This window comes from Galeopterus variegatus, unplaced genomic scaffold, assembly GCF_000696425.1.
Source record: "Galeopterus variegatus unplaced genomic scaffold, G_variegatus-3.0.2 Scaffold67, whole genome shotgun sequence".
NCBI classification, from domain to species: domain Eukaryota; kingdom Metazoa; phylum Chordata; class Mammalia; order Dermoptera; family Cynocephalidae; genus Galeopterus; species Galeopterus variegatus.
The window spans coordinates 1,148,384-1,166,945 of NW_007726178.1; the positions used below are offsets into that span (position 1 = coordinate 1,148,384).

General features: G+C 34.4%; 2 protein-coding genes across 2 annotated transcripts in view; one reads left to right on the forward strand and one right to left on the reverse strand.

Annotated features, from left to right (window-relative positions):
• CCDC146 (coiled-coil domain containing 146) overlaps positions 1 to 18,562 on the reverse strand; it is a 101,601-nt gene that overhangs the window by 59,685 nt on the left and 23,354 nt on the right. The gene's annotated exons all lie outside the window — the stretch shown is intronic.
• FGL2 (fibrinogen-like 2) lies at positions 12,012 to 17,874 on the forward strand. The gene is made up of 2 exons (XM_008577545.1): positions 12,012 to 12,636; positions 14,853 to 17,874. The coding sequence occupies exons 1-2, from the start codon at positions 12,045 to 12,047 to the stop codon at positions 15,557 to 15,559; spliced, it is 1,299 nt and encodes a 432-aa protein (XP_008575767.1). The 5' UTR covers positions 12,012 to 12,044; the 3' UTR covers positions 15,560 to 17,874.

Here is an 18,562-nt window from a genome sequence, read left to right on the forward strand (position 1 = left end):
AGGAAAACATTGTATTTTAAGAATTCATTAACCAATTGGCAAAAAATAGTTTCCTACTTCACACTTTACTTTAAAATAAAGTCTAGAGTATTAAAATTCAAACACAAAAAGTAAAGACATACAAATAATAGAGGAAAATATAGGTGCTTATTTATCTGATTGTAGTATTGGGAAGGAAACAGAAAGAAAAGATTAATAAATATAAAATGTAACATCTAAAGACTTCTGTATATCAATAACACTACAGTTAAAAATCAAATGTCGACCTTGAAAGATTATGCAAATACTTGATATACAAAAGGTTAATAATTCAGATGTATAAAAATGGGTTTTACAAATAAAAAAGAGAAAAGAAAAACACCACAATGGAAAAATAGGAGCCATGAAAGTCACTAAAAATAAATGCAAATGACTAATAATTATATAAAAATTGCCTAATATCACTAATAATCCAGGAAATTAAAATTAAAGAAATTAGTCATTTTTGGCATATAATACTGGAAATGTTTTATAAGAATGATGTCAATTTTAATGAAGTGTGGGAAAATGAACACATACACTTTTTGGTGAGGGTTTAAATATTGATAGCTTTTTTAAAAAAAAAAAAGTAGACAGGCTATGTGACAATCTGTTTCAAATGTCTTAAAAGGTACATATGCTTTGAGTTCAGCAATTTCATTTCCGGGCTTTTATCTTCAGGAAGTAATCTCCAACTGCCCAATGATATATATGTGTGTATATGAATGTATGCATGTATATATATATGTGTGTACATATATACATATATTTGTATATATGAGAGACACTGTAGCATTAATTATGACAGCGAAAATTTGAAAATAATGTAACTGTCCCTGAGTAAAGGACAGGTTAAATAAACTATAATGCCACTTCTCACTATGCACTTGCTAGAAATGATTATGTAATGTACTTTAACTGGTAAGAAAAAAGGCAAGTTATAAAAGAATGTGCAACTCACAGTATCAAGTGACAAGAATGTGGAGCAAAGGGAAGGAATATTAGAAATAGATTGGAAAAGTTCTTTTAAAGTAGAAGAAACACAAACCCTGTGATGAATCAATTCTGTTCTTTCATCCCACTGAGGTGCATGCATGAGAATACCGAGAGATATGGATAAGAATTTTCAAATAGCATTATTTGTAATAGATGAAAATTAGAAAAAAACACAATGCCCATTGAAAATATAATGAATAGATAGTGGTATAAGTATTTAATAGACAAATGCATGCAACAATATTGACGGCATCACAAATGTAACATAGAGTGAAAATAATCCAGACATAAAAGAATACATTCTGTGTAATTCTATTTACATCAAATTTAAAAACAGGCAAAACAAAAGTATGGTGTTTAGGAATTTATGCTTAGGTGATAAAATTATGAAGAGCAATAAGAATGATTATAAAATCAGGATAGTAGCTACTTTAGGGTGAGTGAGGGGGCATGAGAGGAATTTCTGGAAACTAGTTAAGATTTTATTTTTTGGCCTTGAGTATTTGACCTGAATCCTATGTTTATATTTTGGACACTTTAATGTATGTGTACACAATTAAAAAGATTAAACACACAATTAAAAAAGATTAAAAACTATTCCACCAAGGTCTTGATGGGTTCAGATCCCTTTATTGGCCAGCCACACACACACACACACACACACACACACACTCACAAAACCCCCATCTATTAGAAGACGGTCTAATTTTTAAAAAATTACAAACAGATATATATATGAATATATCTATTCATATTTTCATTAATATATACATATATATATATTTAGAAAAATATTCTAAAATGTTAAAAATGGTAGAATTACATTTGACAAAAACCCCCCAAACAACCCAATTCAAAATGAGCAAAGAACTTGAATAGACATCTTTCCAAAGAGGACATACATATGGCCAATGAACACATGAAAAGATGCTCAACATCCCTAATCACTGGGGAAATGCAAATCAAGAGCACAATGAAATGCCACTTCACACTCATTTGGACATCTATTATAAAAGCAAAATGATACTGATTGTTGGCAAGGATATAGAGAAATTGGAACCATTGTGCATTGCTGGTAAGAATACAAAATGCTGCAGCCACTGTGGCAAACGGTATGGTGGTTTTTTAAAAAAATTACACATGGAATTACCATATGATCCAGAAATTCCACTTCTGGGCATAGACACAAAAGAATTGAAACCAGGGACTTGAACAGAGGTTTGCACACCAAGGTTCATAGCAGCATTATTCACAATAGCGAAAAAATGTAATCAACCCAAGTGTCCATCAACAGATGAATGGATAATAAAATGTAACATATACAAACAATGGGATATTATTCAGCCTTTAAAAGGAATGAAATTCTGATACATGCAATGACATGAATGAACGTTGAAGACATGCTGCTAAGGGAAATAAGCCAGACACAAATGGATAAATATTCTATGATTCTGCTTACATGAGGGACCTAGAATAGTCAAATTAAGACAAAGCAGAACGGTGGTTACCAGGAGCTTGGGGGGATCAGGGACTGGGGAGTTATTGTTTGATGGGTATGGACTTAGAGTTTGGGATGTTAAAAAAGTTCTGGAGTTCGATAGTGATGGTTGCCCAACAATGTAAATGTACTTAATGTTATTAAACTGCACACTTAAAAATGGCTAAAATAGTAAATTTTGTTATATATAATTACCACAATCAAAAAATGTAGTAAGATTAGAGTTGTCATATGCATTTCTGTATTTTCTAAACTTTTAAACAATGAGCAAGTATTTCATTTATAATCAGATTTTTTTTTTAATTTGTCATATGTCTTCCAAAATGCAGCTTTTGACTAGGTGGGGTACAAGATATTTTTATTTAAAAATAATTATTCTAAGAATTTATATTCTAAGCCAGACAACACACACAAGTATAAACACAGAAAGACAAAAGGAAAAGAAACTTATAGAAACATATTAATGTATATTGACGAAATCATTCTGAATCTTTATGCACAGCAAGTCATGTGAATAGCACGTTTGGGAGCTCCCAATTATTTTGAAAGACCTGAAGAAACCATATTGCTTTCCAAAATCCTACAAACATTGTAATAGGAATTTTAATGTGGGCAAACCCTATTTTTGTAGCATTTTTTCTATAGTCCAGCTACAAATTAAGGACACTACAGAGATCAATCTGGAATAGATGGTCTGGAAATTGGGAGACCTCAGTCAGGCTTGGACAGGTCAGTTAGCTTCTCCAAACCTGTTCCCTCATCTGTAAAGTAAAGGGGCTGGTGTTGATAAGGTATAACAGCACTTCCTAACATCTAATGGCACTGTGAAAAATAAGCTTGAAAAGGCTGTACAAGTAATAAAGTTGCTTTAATAAACTCTGAAAGCTATTTAACTAGTTTAACTTAATTAATTCAACTTCTACCTGAAAATATTACTTTGCAGTTTGCTATAGTAATTATGTTTTAAAATATGAAAAACTCAAAAATTACAATGACTTAAATTGTTAGGATAGCAAATAATTCTACAGCAAAATTCCTTTAAGTATTAGGAAATTGTGTGTGTTGGCTAAAAGCTCACGCTTTTTGTAAAGTCAAGCTATTTGAAACTTCGATGTCATAAATGTTTATTTAACTTTGTTGATGGGCATTATAAGCCAAAGCAGCCATGAACTAGACTGACCACTGTCAAAATGGTGGAGAAGACATTTATCTTCTAATGCCCTAATGCTCTAATTCCAATATGTCCTCTAGCTTTTTGTTCTCTCTTTGTTTTCTTTTGGACAGAAAAAAAGTAGCTTTACATACGGACTTAATATCTCCATTAAACATAAAATTATAGTATAGGTCCCACCATGATTCAATTTCTCTCCCTCCATTTACCTCTTGCTTTCCTTTGCTTCTCTCTTCTGTTTCTTTGTCTGTCATCTTTACCCTACTACCCTCATCTCTTTGGGTTGTACTTCATTCTATTACACAATATTTCTGTACTCTCTGCTTGGCTGGGAATTGGAGGGAAAAATTAGAGAAGATGGGCCACACAGTAAGCGTCAGATGTAGCTATTTGTGGAACAGTGAAGAAGAGCAACTAAAACTTGGCCTGTGTTCTCCAAGTCAGGCCAGGCCCCTCTTCTGGCACTTGCCTTAGAAAGGAAAAAAGTAAAATCCCCCCAAATCCATATGCTTTTTCAGTTGCTAAAAAGCAACTTCTCACTCCTTACCTCCACTGCTTCTTATAGAAGCAAAGATATAAAAAGAAAGAAAAAAAGGGAAAAAAGCAAATGTAAAAAGCAAAAAGTTTTAATATAAATTTACCTCCTGTTTTTATATTTCCAGTGCTATAGAGCTATATCTTTATTCTGTGTGTTCTGAAGAATGTATAATTTATTGAATTAATAAACCCTACACTAATTAAACAAATTTAAAACCTATGGAAGCTAAATATGCCATTTGTATGTTATAAGGTTTCTTTTAAAGATCACTTTCATTCTATACACTTCCTTTTTCTGCTTTGTGAATGGGAGATTTTGAAGTGGCAGTAGTCAGGGAAGTAGTTAGGAGGCAAAGAAATAAATAAGCATAACAAAGGAGAGAACAGGAAGCTCTCTTCTCTGCCCAGGCAGCATATATCCAATGCAGCAGTGGTTATTTACAGACATTGTGCCAGTTTTGGGGTCTAATTTGGAAAAAATGACGCTAAAAGTAGCCATAAGGGACTAACAAAAGGAGAGGTCAGTGATGTGGCATAGTGGAAGGGAATTGGGGGGTTCAGAAAAGGTGTCCTGTTGTCCTTACTGAACCCCACACTGAGGCCAAACATGTTGCCTCTGCCGAAGTCTGGCTCTGGCTTGATCTACAACTTAAAGCTCTACAAAATCAGGGGTGTGCCTGTATTTTCACTCTTATTTCCCCCAGGGTTAGTATAGAGTCTGGCCCAATAAATGCAAAATAAGTATTCATTGAATGGATGAATAACTAAAAAGAAGTAGATCTTTATAATTTTCTATTGGAATTGATGATTTAATTAAAGGACAGTATATATTTATGTTTACATCTTGATGATATGCTTGGCTATTATATGGCTTCTAATTAATAACATTTAGAATCACCAAATGTTATACCTGAAAAGAACCTTACAGATCTCTAATTGATCCTCTCATATTACAGATGAGAAAACTAAGGCCTAGCTTCCTAAGCTCTTAAATGGCCAGAGAGTTAGTGCAACGTTCTTCACTATGAACGTGAGTTTGATGACTACCACCCTAAGTCTCTTTTCACTCCAGCATATCTTGTTATTTTTTGAGATAATTGCAGTAATAAATAGATTTATTTTAAATCTTTATTTATATGTTACTGACAACAACTTATTTTGTCATCTTTTTGTGCAGCAGCGATTGTTGCAGCCGAACTTTGTATCAAGTGTCAAAACACATGCCATATTATTCGTACTTGTAAACATGATCAGAATAATTTTGTGTTAAGTACACAAGCAGAAGCTGTGACAAATAATGGCAGATAGTTTAAAATAAACAAAATAAGGGCCATGCAATTTACATCTGTTGATAATGATCATAAAGTGGTTTCTTCTACCCTAAAAAGTTTTCACTGCAAATAACAGGAAATGACTCAAATTATAGATAATATCAAACTAGAAGAACAAGAAATAAACTAAATAAGATAATGCTGTATTTCAGAATACTATACTTTAAATCATGTTTAAAAAGATTTCCTTAGAAGAACTTAGATGGGGAACTGTGTGTTTCAATGTTGACCCTATTAAAACTACATTTATTCTAATTCATAAATTTTCTTTATTTACCAGCACAGTGGAAATAGCCTTTAAATTAACATTTATTCAGAGTTTTCATATTGACATATATATTTCATAAGATAAGAGTCCTTAAAGAATGAGTTTCAAAGAGTGCAAGAACAGGCATTTAAAAGATATGCATTCAGCATTCAGTTAGCATGGAATTAGTTTAATATTTTCACTTTTCCATAATAATTTAATTGTTTAAGCAGCACATTGTTATTTTGAATGAACTGAAATATCAAAAATTCCTAGGCTAAATTTTATGATTAAATTTATATTTATATACATAACATATGTAACATTTTGCATTATATTACAATATAACATGCAATGCATCTACTTGTAATATGCTATATATGATATAAATTCATACTTACATATTATTTTAAAATGCCAAATAAAGACAGACAAAACCTCAAGGAATGCAAATGATAAAACAGGTAAGATAGAGAGGAAAGAAGTAATGTAAATGGGGGGAGGGGACAAAAACAGGTGGAACCAAATTAACCATCTCAGCCTAGAACAAACATGTAGACATTTCCAAGAATTTAAAGCCATGGATTTCATAACAGTATACAGACAATCCTCATTATTCATTCATGGACTTGTCTTTGTGATCGCCTATTATGTAAAATTTATTCATCACCCCCAAGTCAACACTTGTGGGCTCTTGGGATCACTTATGAACATGCACAGAATGGCGAAAAATTTGAGTTGCCAAACATGCATATTCCAGCTGAAGTTGAAGGCGGCGAGGCTCTGCTTTCTTTTTTCTGCTCTCATTCTGTAAACAAGTATCCTTTTTGCAGTCTATTTAGTGCCAAGTTTTTCACACTTTTGTGCTTTTTATTTGATTTCACTGTTTAAAATGGCCCCCAAGCATAGTTCTGAAGTGCTGGCTAGAGTTCTTAAGCCCAAGAAGGCTGTGATACGCTTTGTAGAGAAAAAACAAGTGTTAGATAACTTTCCTTCAGGCATGAATTACAGTTCTCTTAGCCGTGAGTTCTGTGTTAATGAATCAACATATACGTAAAATAAGATGCCTTTAAACAGAAACACACTTAAAACAAGGTTATGTATTACTTGGCTGGCAGAAATTAGTTGATGAGGGGCTTGCAGAAACCAAACCCTAGGAGAGATGGTTCAGTATTTGCTAATTCAGTATTCACAATGACCTTATACCACAAATAATGAGAAATGAAGATGCAGAAAGCCACATTTGATTTTCGTAATTTCTTTACTATGATTTTATTATTTGTTTTGTTTTAGGTATATAAAAGGGAACTTGAGATCAGTCTACAATAAAAGAAATAAATATAAATATATTTTGTTTCCTCAACATTGGTCATATGAAGTTTTCTAATTCTCTGGAAATTGAGATAGATGACAGCCATGTCTCATGAATTTCTTGGTTCCTCCATGGTCCCTGACTTGGTGTGGGGTACATAATATGAAGAGATTTTTTAAATAAATATTGACTGATAGACATTCCAAGACTCCTATGGAATATTCCAGTTCCATAAAATTCTAACTTGAGAAGCTCTGGATACCCTCACTGAAGACCTAGGCCATTAGCACATCATATAATTGTATGTTCTGTGGTCTCATTAATAGTGGATTTTGGGATGTTTCTGCCCTATACTTCAGTTGGTCCAGAAATCTTAAAGATTCACATAATTCATGGTAGGTCCATACTGGAGAGATTTCTGGTCTGAATCTCATCTATGCTGGAATGAAGCACTTGCAAAACATACCAAAGAACCTACCAACTATTATTGTAGCTTTAACTCCAAATCAGGTAGCTGTTGCTCTCTCTCTGGGTTGGTGAAATCAAGCTTTTGTTTAAAATTCTTTTCATGAAATTTATAATGAACAAGGACTAAGACCTTTAAGGAATATTAGAAAAAACATCATTTGCTGTTGGTATTTCAAATTAAGTAGTTTAAAAAGTGAATGTTTTAATTTTCTTAGAAAAGCACATACTCTTTATAGTACGATTAAAGGCACCTGAATTTAATAAATCAGAAACTACAAATACAAGTGTTAAATTAATAAGCTTAATATCATTGAAAGGACCTCAAAACTATAATGATTGCCACTAAATTTACTTACTTCCTCTGGTACAAATAGAAACATAAAGGGTTTACTTAAAACTATATTAGGGGAAATAAAAATTTATTTTAGGAATCTGATCCAGATATAGAAAATGCAGATCCTCTCTTAAATATACTTTGTATAAGAAAAAGAAGTATGAACATGTTGAGAATATAGGCTAATGAAAGTAATTTTCATATGTGGCTTATAGAAATAAATCTTGCTGCTTTAAAATCCCACCATGTATTGGTGTTAAATAACTTGTTTAGATCTGCAAAATAAATCTGCAAGGGAGTATAATGTATCACTGCTGAGTTGAGGGCAATTTTGGAGTAAACGGAAAGATTCTGACACTACCATGAGGAATCAGTAGCCCGTACTAGAAGTCAGAGCAGACTTGGCATAAAAGAATCCAGAAAGGTTTTCAGCAAGAGGGGAGAGGCAGAAGGTCAAAGTCAGAGGGTGGGAATTCCATAGGAGTTGAGGACAAGGAAGTCAGCTCTTCAGTTTTTTATTTTCTGATGGCCTCCTCCTTCTTGAAACCCTCTTTCCTAGTCTTCATGACACTACACTGTCCTGATTCTCATCCTATTTCTTTGACCATCCTTTTGGTTCCTTTGGTTTCTGATTGACACCCACATCTATTCTGTGCTGATTTTCATATCTAGATGTCCAACTCTTTGCTAGATATTTCTACTTGGTAGCTTGTCAATACCTAAAATTGACTGTGTTGAAAACAGAAATAATACTACACTCTCCCAAACCTACTGCTCCCTCTCTACTGTCATTGCCATGGGATGACTCAACTGCAATCTCTCTCAATTATTCCTCTCCTGCCATTTCTCATCACTTATCAAATCCCAGGCAATAATGTGTGCATCCCCCTTACCATCCTTCCTGCCGCCACACTGGTTCACCTCATAGATAGTGCCTGCTACCACACTAATACCTCTCACCTAGAACACTATTTCCTACTGGTTTCTAGCAGAAGATTCATTCCTAGAAATGGTCCTAGAAGGAAAAATGTTTCTATTTTCTTCGCTCAAAACCCTTTTGTGGCTCCCCATCGATCTAAGCATTGATCCAAGCACCAGACTCTCCACAACATGGTTTCAATATACCTTTCTAGTATTATGTTCCCCCCATGTGGCGGAGTAGCATAGGAGAAAAGACATGAACTTTGGAGTTAGCTCCAGGTTCAAGTTCCAGCTTTGTCTTTTAAAAACTGTAAAAACATAGGTAAATCATTTATTGCTTGAGCCCTTTTTTTGCTCATCTGCAAGTGCAGGTAGTAATTGTAGAGATGGGAGGATGTCGTGAGATAATATTTGTGGAAGCTTCTTGCACAGTTGTGTCATGACACTCTCTGCCCCCACAGGTTATAATGTCACTAGATGGGTTGAGCCTCTTTCATAAGGTGGTCACTCAGCATCTGCCTTGTAGTCAGTGGCCAGTGATTTTTTTAAATTGAGAACCCAGAGGAATGTTAATTAGTGTCAAAGAAACTGGTTAATAAAGCAGTTCTCTACCTTTATTTGGGGAATTTTCTATGAACCCTGAAGGGACAGGAGCCAGTTCCCAGAGCACATCCACGCGTTTTAGGTGGAACTATGCCATTGTTCCTTGGCTAAGTGGGGTGTGCAGAATCAGCAGCAGTGCTTGGAAAGTAAATCTCTGATTGAAACAGATGAACCAAAAGCCCACTGCCACTTCTGTTAGATTTAGAAACTTTTAAAAGTGCCTAGATTTCACTAGGAAGTCCAAAATGAAGAAAATACGGGGTCTTCAATGCCCCTTCCTAAGGAGGAGAAAGGAATTTTTGTCTGATTTGTTCATCGTGTAGCTCAAGTGTCTAGAACAGTATCTTGCATGTAGATTGTGCTAGTTAAGGTCTGATGCAGGAAAGAATGAATGAGCGAATGAATGAGTGAATGAAAGTGACTATGGCATATATCTTATATGTGCTCTAGCATGGTGCAGAGTATATAAAATACCCTCAATAAATACTTGACTAGCTAAATATAAAGATTTATACCCTAGCCAGTCAAGGGCATTTAATAATGTACCAGAAACTAAACATCACTTTTCTATATTTCTATTTTATAAAATATTTATTTATATTATCATCATTCTCTTTCTTTTTTTTTTTTTTTTTTGTCTTTTTTTGTGACTGGCAACGGATCGCAACCCTCAGTATCACGCCTGTACGGGACCGGGACCGGCAACGGGATTGCAACCCTCGCTGTTGCGCCTGCACCTCGCTCAGCCAGTGAGCGGCTGGTCTGTACGTGGGATCCGAACCCTTGGCGGGAGCGCCGCTGCGCTCCCAAGCGGCGCACTGTAGCAGTGCGCCACCGGGCCAGCCCATCATTCTCTTTCTTTTAATCACTCACTTATTTCTCACCTCAAAATAGGGAAGTGTCTAGTTTGAAAATGGGTGAGGAGAGGGAAGTGAAATTAGGAGATTACATAGGTATTTTTAGCTGGAAAGTCAAAAATTTTTGTCTAAAATGGGTTGAGTACATTGAATGGAATGAAAAGAAAAACAATTTTTAAAAAAGATGGAGAAAAACAATTCATAAGGTGTGTTGAACATGTTTGACAAATTTATATGGAAAGAATCTTACATTTATACACTGCATGTTTTTCCTTAAGCACTCAAAGTTCGTGTAACTATCATTCCTGTACAAGGAGAGAATAACTAAATTCCTCTTTTACAGTTTTGGAAATGAAAGCTCAGTAAAGTTAATGATCTATGTCTGCAATCAGATGTAGACCCAGGGTTGGAGTCCAGGACTCCTGAGTATTCAGGAGTAAGTACAGAAGTGGAAGTGTAAAGTGAGCCTGACACATTTTAAGAACATGAATGAATAGGGTAGTTTGATTGGAATGAAGGGAGTATTATAGGAAAATCATAAGAAATTAGGTTAAAGAATAAATATGAGATAGATTATACATAGTGCCTTAAGTAATACAATAAAAAACTTGGATTTTTATCTATGTCAGTCATTTTGAAATTATTTCTAAAGCCATAATATCCTTTAATAAGAAATCTTACAAGAGATGCCAATATGCAAAACAAGTAAAAAGGAGGTGGTCTCTCTAGTTGAAGCTGTTACTCCTTCCTGCCCTCAGGAGAAAAGTTTGAAAACTACTGTCATTAGTGCTGACATGTTTTGAACAAGGTGATACACCAAGTGGCCTAGACACTGGGTGTAGGAACCCACTATGGAGGCAGAAAGCAATAGGCCTGACTGGCAGGGCTGCCCATGGAAAGGGAGGGCAAAGACAGTGTAGTCAGCAAAAGCATCAGAACAGAGAGGGGAGCTCAAGATTCATATTTGAGCAGCTGTGGAAGTTCAATTACAAAAACAGTGTCAGGCAAAGGAGGCAGCTGCTGGTTTTGATGAAAGACAATGCTGTATCTTTAAATGTGTTTTAGGCATTTAGGCATTTATATACACTCTGCTATGGTCAAAAGAATAGAAAGCAGCTCAGCTCTTTTTGCTGCACCAGTTTTCTTTCTCTTTTTTCAAATAGATGAAATAAATCTTCCTTGCAAGAGCTAGAAAGCCACACTTTGTTATATTTAGAAACTTATAAAAGTGTTTAAGATTTCACCTGAAAATTTAACATGAAGAAAATGGTATCCTCAATGCCCCATTCTAAGAAGGAAAAAGGACCATTTCCATTTTAGTGACATTTCTGTTCTCCAGACAGTTTGAATAACCAGCATATTAATTTTTATCTTTAAAAACTATTTTTTCCCCAGTGTAGTCAGGTACAATTAGATGATTTACTTCAAGTATAAGTATAACAAATTGTTTTTGAAATGCAGGACTTTTCTTGTGCTTTATAATATAAATCATGAACATGAATTCTGTTGGATGTGTGCATCTGACTACAATAATTGCGATGCTTATTATTTCGATTGAGAACAAATTGCAGCTTTTGGCAACCTGCATTTGATGAGAACGATCTGCTCTTCCTGTGCATTTCTAAAACTTGTGATGCAAACACTCCCGCCCTTTTCTGGGAACACAGAAAGCCTGACTCAGGCAGCCGCCGCTATTAAAGCAGCTCCAGCCCCGCACACTTCTCGGCTGGGGAGAGAGCACCAGCGCGAAGATGAAGCCCGCAGCTAACTGGTACTGGCTGGGCTCAGCTCTCTTTGCTGCCTATGGTTTTTTGGTAGTAGCAAACAATGAAACAGAGGAAATTAAAGATGAAACAGCAAAGGACGCCTGCCCGGTGAGGCTAGAAAGCAGAGGGAAATGTGAGGGGAGAGGAGAGTGCCCCTACCAGGTGAACCTGCCCCCGCTGACTATTCAGCTCCCGAAAGAGTTCGGCAGGATCGAGGAGATGTTTAAAGAAGTCCAGAACCTCAAGGAGATTGTAAGTAGCCTAAAGAAATCTTGCCAAGACTGCAAACTGCAGGCTGACGACAACCGAGACCCAGGCACGGGAGCCCTGGGGGAGGCTGGTGACAACAGAGTTAGAGAATTGGAAAGCGAGGTTAACAAGCTGTCCTCTGATCTAAAGAATGCGAAAGAGGAGATCGACGGACTTCACGGTCGCCTGGAGAAGCTGAAACTTGTAAATATGAACAACATAGAAAATTATGTTGACAGCAAAGTGGCAAATCTAACATTTGTTGTCAATAGTTTGGATGGCAAATGTTCAAAGTGTCCCAGCGAAGAACAAATACAGTCACGTCCAGGTATGCATAATGTTTTCTTATCATTTGTTTATGAATGTTATAAAGCTGGACAGTATCCATAAACATTAGTCTGAGCAAGTAAGTTAAATAGACAATAGGTTAAATAAATAAGCCTTTTATTCATTAAGGTAGTGCAGGAAAAACAAAAATATTCTCAAGTATCTTCTCAAACAAATCTTCTGTGTGGCCACAGGAATGACATATGACCTAATTACAGAAATCATAATTAGTTCTGTATCCATTAGAAAGCATTTTTAATTTCAAGATCTAATTTGCTAATGCCAGACCTATATACAAGCAGAGGTAGAGAGGATTTCTTAATGTTTTAGTGCATTTAACTTATCTCTTCACTGAAGTGTTTGAAAACAATAGAGATAAAGCAATGTTTGCAATTGTGTTTTATTCATTGAAAATCAGTTTTTCTTGTCAGCTGACTGCCACTTCTCATGTGGCAATAAGAGGTCTTTGAAAGATTTTAGCAAGTAATCTTCAGTTCATCATCCCAAATGAAAATGGGAGCTTTTATAGATAGAGTAAAAGCAGCTTCATCTGTGTACAAAACTTTTTGTTTTGAAACCTAGTGACACAAAAATGTTTTAAGGGGAGAGTTTTGGAATGCTACTAAGAGAAGGAATACATTCTTTCTTTCTTTTGCCTTATACTAGAATTCAAGCATATAAAAATAGAACCCACCCTCACCATCCAAATTACTTGAATTAACTTTAATAAACATATGTAAAAGACCACAGACCCAACTGCCTATTTTGCCCGTGAACTAAGAGTGGCATTGGTTCCCCCAGACCCTGGCTTTCCACCTGAGTTCTGCGACCACTGCTGCTGATGGTCTTGTTATACTCTGGAAAGCCTTCTTCACAATTAGTAACTTTACTTAGCATGAGTTGCTAAGGGACATGGTAGAGATCACTTTCATTTGGAATAAGTACCTCAGGCATGCTTCAACGCCAGGGAATCTGCCAATGAAGTTGGACCATTGTTTCAAGCACCACTGTTGCTAATACCCCTGGCAGCCTGTATCTGAATGTACCCTGCGCATTGCAAGTCAGAGGTTCATGTCTCAGGTACACATTAGATTTGATGCCACGTGGCAACTTGTAACAATATGAACAAGATTTTATCACTTATTTTTCTCCTAAAAGTATTGGGACAGTATCTTAATATTCTGAGTTCTAAATACGTCCGAATAGATTTTTATGTCTTAGAGTATCTTATATGAAACCTACCTTATCTGTTACAAATTTTTATAAAACTTATCTGGGAGCAAATATCTGTCTTTGATTCCTGCAGAAAAGTTGATCAATTATCACACTTATCACCTCTCACTTCTTTCTAGAAATCAAACATGTGAAATAATGGCTAAATACTTTCTTGGATAATAAATTGAAAATAAGAATATTAGCATATTGTTGAAAAAGACTTCTTTTTCACTTGCACTTCTTTACATGGTTGTAAAGTAAAATAAATGTGAATTTATGATCAATGGTGAAGATTAGGATTTTAATAGATCATTTGGAACATATCCTATAAAACTTTGACAGTGGAGGCTATCAGCCCCTTTAGGTTAAAAAAAATAGACACCTGTGTTTCCTCTGTCTGCATGGAAAGCAGTTATAGGCGAGTTGGAATCATCTGAATTTTAGGACTGAGGAATGCAATGGTTATGAGAAAAAGCTTTGCTGCCAACTAGATCTGAGTTTGTGTCCTGGCTCTGCCATTTAATGCTTGTATACACTTGGGCAAGCCACTGATTCACTTTGAGCCTCAATATCCCCACCAGCAGACTGGCAATAACACCAACATCATAAGATTGATGTGCAGATTAAGTGTGAAAATGTTATTCAGTGTTTGGCAGAGTGCCTAGAACATATAGGTAGCCCTCACTAAATATTACTAAATTACAAAAACTATTATTTGTATTTATTTTTTATTCTTTTCTTACTGTTGTTTGTTGTTGATGTTGTCACTCTTATTATCAACCAAGAGTATATTAGAGAGCCTTGTCTACTTTATAACACTGGGTTCTTGTTCTGAGGCCTTAACTAGCATTTGCCAAATAGGATTGAGTAAGTTCAGCAGAACAAGGTTTCATTATTGCCATTGACCAAATTATCAGACTGCTTCTGAATATATACAAAAATTCTTCAGATGTATAGCATTTATTAACAAAATCTAATGCCTTCCTTTTCTTATTCTTTCAGTTCAACATCTAATATATAAAGATTGTTCTGACTACTACGCAATAGGCAAAAGAAGCAGTGAGACCTACAGAGTCACACCTGATCCCAAAAATAGTAGCTTTGAAGTTTACTGTGACATGGAGACCATGGGGGGAGGCTGGACAGTGCTGCAGGCACGTCTTGATGGAAGCACCAACTTCACCAGAACATGGCAAGACTACAAAGCAGGCTTTGGAAACCTCCGAAGAGAATTTTGGCTGGGCAATGATAAAATTCATCTTCTGACCAAGAGTAAGGAAATGATTCTGAGGATAGATCTGGAAGACTTTAATGGTATCAAACTATATGCCTTGTATGATCAGTTTTACGTGGCTAATGAGCTTCTCAGATACCGTTTACATGTTGGTAACTATAATGGCACAGCTGGAGATGCTTTACGTTTCAGTAAATATTACAACCACGATATGAAGTTTTTCACCACCCCAGATAGAGACAATGATCGATATCCCTCTGGGAACTGTGGGCTCTACTACAGTTCAGGCTGGTGGTTTGATGCATGTCTCTCTGCAAACTTAAATGGCAAATATTATCACCAAAAATACAAAGGTGTCCATGATGGAATTTTCTGGGGCACCTGGCCTGGTATGAGTGAGGCACAACCTGGTAGCTACAAATCCTCCTTCAAAGAAGCCAAAATGATGATTAGACCCAAGCACTTTAAGCCATAAATTGCTAGTTCTCATTCCTCCAGGTATTCATTATCTAGTAGCATCAATTAATTCCTTCAGCACTCTGAAACTGAAATATGCCTTGTTTTCTATTCCTTTTACACATGGCTAAAAATTATCTCTGAATAGTAGTCTCTTAATGCCACACAGCATTTGAAATAAAGCTGAAAAATATGCATTTTTAAAAGAGTCCTTTGTTGCTGTTATGCTGTTATCCAATGAATGCTTGCAAGCACTTGGGAATACTGAGAAATACACATTAGATTTATAACTATTTTAATTTCTACTAATTGAAAAGTTTCCTATTACTTGTATTACTTGCTATAATTAAAAATAATTGTTTATTCAGCAGGCTAGATTCTGCAAGTAATCTGTATTTTGGCTGTGACTTATGCACATCTGAAGGTATATCACTTTTTTCAGGCAGTTTTCAAACAATTATTTGGGTATTAGTCTCAAAATATCATAATATTTATTCTGACTTATGGCATTTACTTTGGGTCAGGAGGACTCAATATATGGCATTTATTTTGGGTCAGGAAGACTCTATAGTATTTTAGTTCCTGGACTAAAGGAAAATATATATTATTACACCTATTTATGTAATAGTCATGAAATGTAAAATATTTGTCATTTAAAATATTTTAAAATGTACCTGCATAATGTTACCCCTGAAAGCATTCAGAAAATAATGTAACTGTAAAGACCATGGTTTAAAGGTAATTCATTTGCAGTTTGAAACTTGTTAAATGTTTGATTGTGAAAACTGCTTTAACATAAAAATTATATTCCTTTGCTCTGTATGCACAATAGGTTTAAATTTAAGATTGCTCACTACTGTGCCAGACTACTGGTAGGCTTTCTTTTTGGGGGTAAATGTGAGTGAGGAATGAAACATATATTTATAGGCTATAATACTCTGCAGACCAATTTTATATCCAAAGCAATAATATCATTAGGTGATTCACTTCATAAAAGCTAAGTTTTCTAGGACAAATACATAAGTTTATTTTATTAAAAACATATGAATTTAGAAATATATAGAACAGTAGTTCAAATATTACATATTTTAACCCTAACTGATGGATTGCTTATTTTACTATCAGAACTTCAGAGATAGGTGTTTACTTTTTTTAACCAAACAAAAGTATCTGGAACTTATAAAACTCATTAATTAATTCTGGAATGCCAAGTATCATATTAAAGGATTATAAAAAATAATGTTTAATTTCATCACTGTAAAAAGGGATCATTTCAGAGGGAAAAGCAGTATTCTGCCCTAGAGTAAAATTTGAAGTAATTCACTGTACTGTATGTGAGACATAGTAATAAATTGAATCTTAAATTTCTAATGTCTGTTTCTAATACCCTAAGCAAGTTTTCAAAATATATTCACAAAGATGCATCTTTAACCATTATTTGAAAATGATTGAGGAGGATAATTACTTCAGGTAACAAGTTAATTTTTCAAATATTAAGCCCTCATAGAAAATTTTAATCAAAAAGAGGCAAGATGTTCTTTTAAAAATATATAACACAAAGTCTTCAGGTAAACATAATGAAAATTAAGTTATTATAAGTACTATTAAAATGTTAAAGCAAGAGAAATGCAAATAGAATTAAATGATGACCAAAATGTAAACTATTGTAGATTTTTAAAGGCTGTGTATCTACTTGGCAGAATACCAAATGTAAATGATATAATTAATTTTATTTGTCCTTTTTGCTTTTTAAAAATGACTAAGAAGACTAATATTTTATAATGTACTTGCTTCAGATAAGGGCTTTTTCCTTTACTATATGTAATTATTAACATATGTATAAGTTTAAGTAAGTTTCTGTGATCAAAAATGGACTTATCACAAAATGCAGTTCTAAAGAAAAATATATGCTCATATAGAGACTGCCCACTAATTTAATGGAACTAGGTATCATTTCAGGAGAATTTGGCAGATAATTCATTAATGCATGTAAACACTCAAAAGCTTGTTTTTCAATTTTTCCACCTTATTTCAATGGATCAGAATTTTATTTTTCATTATACTTTTATAGCACTTACCTAATAAATTGCATAACATAGAAATTCCTTTTTGGAATCATTTAATGTCACTCATAAAATATATTCCAGACTTTGATAATCATTAACATGTTGATGGATATAAAATATATCTGAGAGTCTTTTTGGCTTAACATAACTTCACTAAATGTATATGCTAATGTTTGTAAATGTGGGTTGACTATTTACAAATACATTATTTAGATTTGTATCTTGGTTCCATTTCGATGGCTAATATTATCTTAATTTTAAGACTTTATTTCTGAGTATTGTCATTCTTTGAAAATATTGACTAAAACTGGGTCTTTAGAAATTCTAGGTGGAGCTGATTCATCTAATCATTGAGGAAAAAAAATCAAATTATACTGATAAGCAGTAATGCTCCAAATGAACTAATGACACATCCATCCAATAAATAAAGAGCTTAAATATATAAAGCATAAGAAGTATCCAAGCAACAAAATTTGCTGGTCCTTATTTTTGAATAGCTACACAAGAAAATGTTTTCGAGGTAAAAATGATGGGTAATTCCACAACAAGCTCATGTTTAAAATTCTTTTCTTTTATGTATAATTAGGTTTATGTTTCCTGTCTTTCTAAAACTTTGTAAAATACAAGATTTAATCATCACATCTATTTATTCTTCAATGTGTAAAAATTAAATATTCTTGTTTGTAAAATAATATTTACATACTTACTCATCTGAAAAGTTGTATAATGTTTACCTAATCTAGACAATGTCCTTGACTCTTTGAAGACTTCAGTGAGTGCTGTTTGTTATCAGGAAGACAGAGGCAAATAGAGGAACACCATTATCTTATTTCCGTCTAAACTACTTTTGAAATAGACACATTTGAAATAGAAAAGTTTCAGTTTCATTTTGAGGCATTCAACTCCATCTCCTCTTTTTCCATCATTGCTGTTGATGCTCTGGCTCAGCCCTCATC

Excerpts from the sequence above, each read along its gene's own strand:
- FGL2 (XM_008577545.1), top strand. The coding sequence starts at position 12,045 with ATGAAGCCCGCAGCTAACTGGTACTGGCTGGGCTCAGCTCTCTTTGCT. Across the intron at positions 12,637-14,852 it reads ACAAATACAGTCACGTCCAG|TTCAACATCTAATATATAAA; the intron begins GTATGCATAATG and ends TTATTCTTTCAG.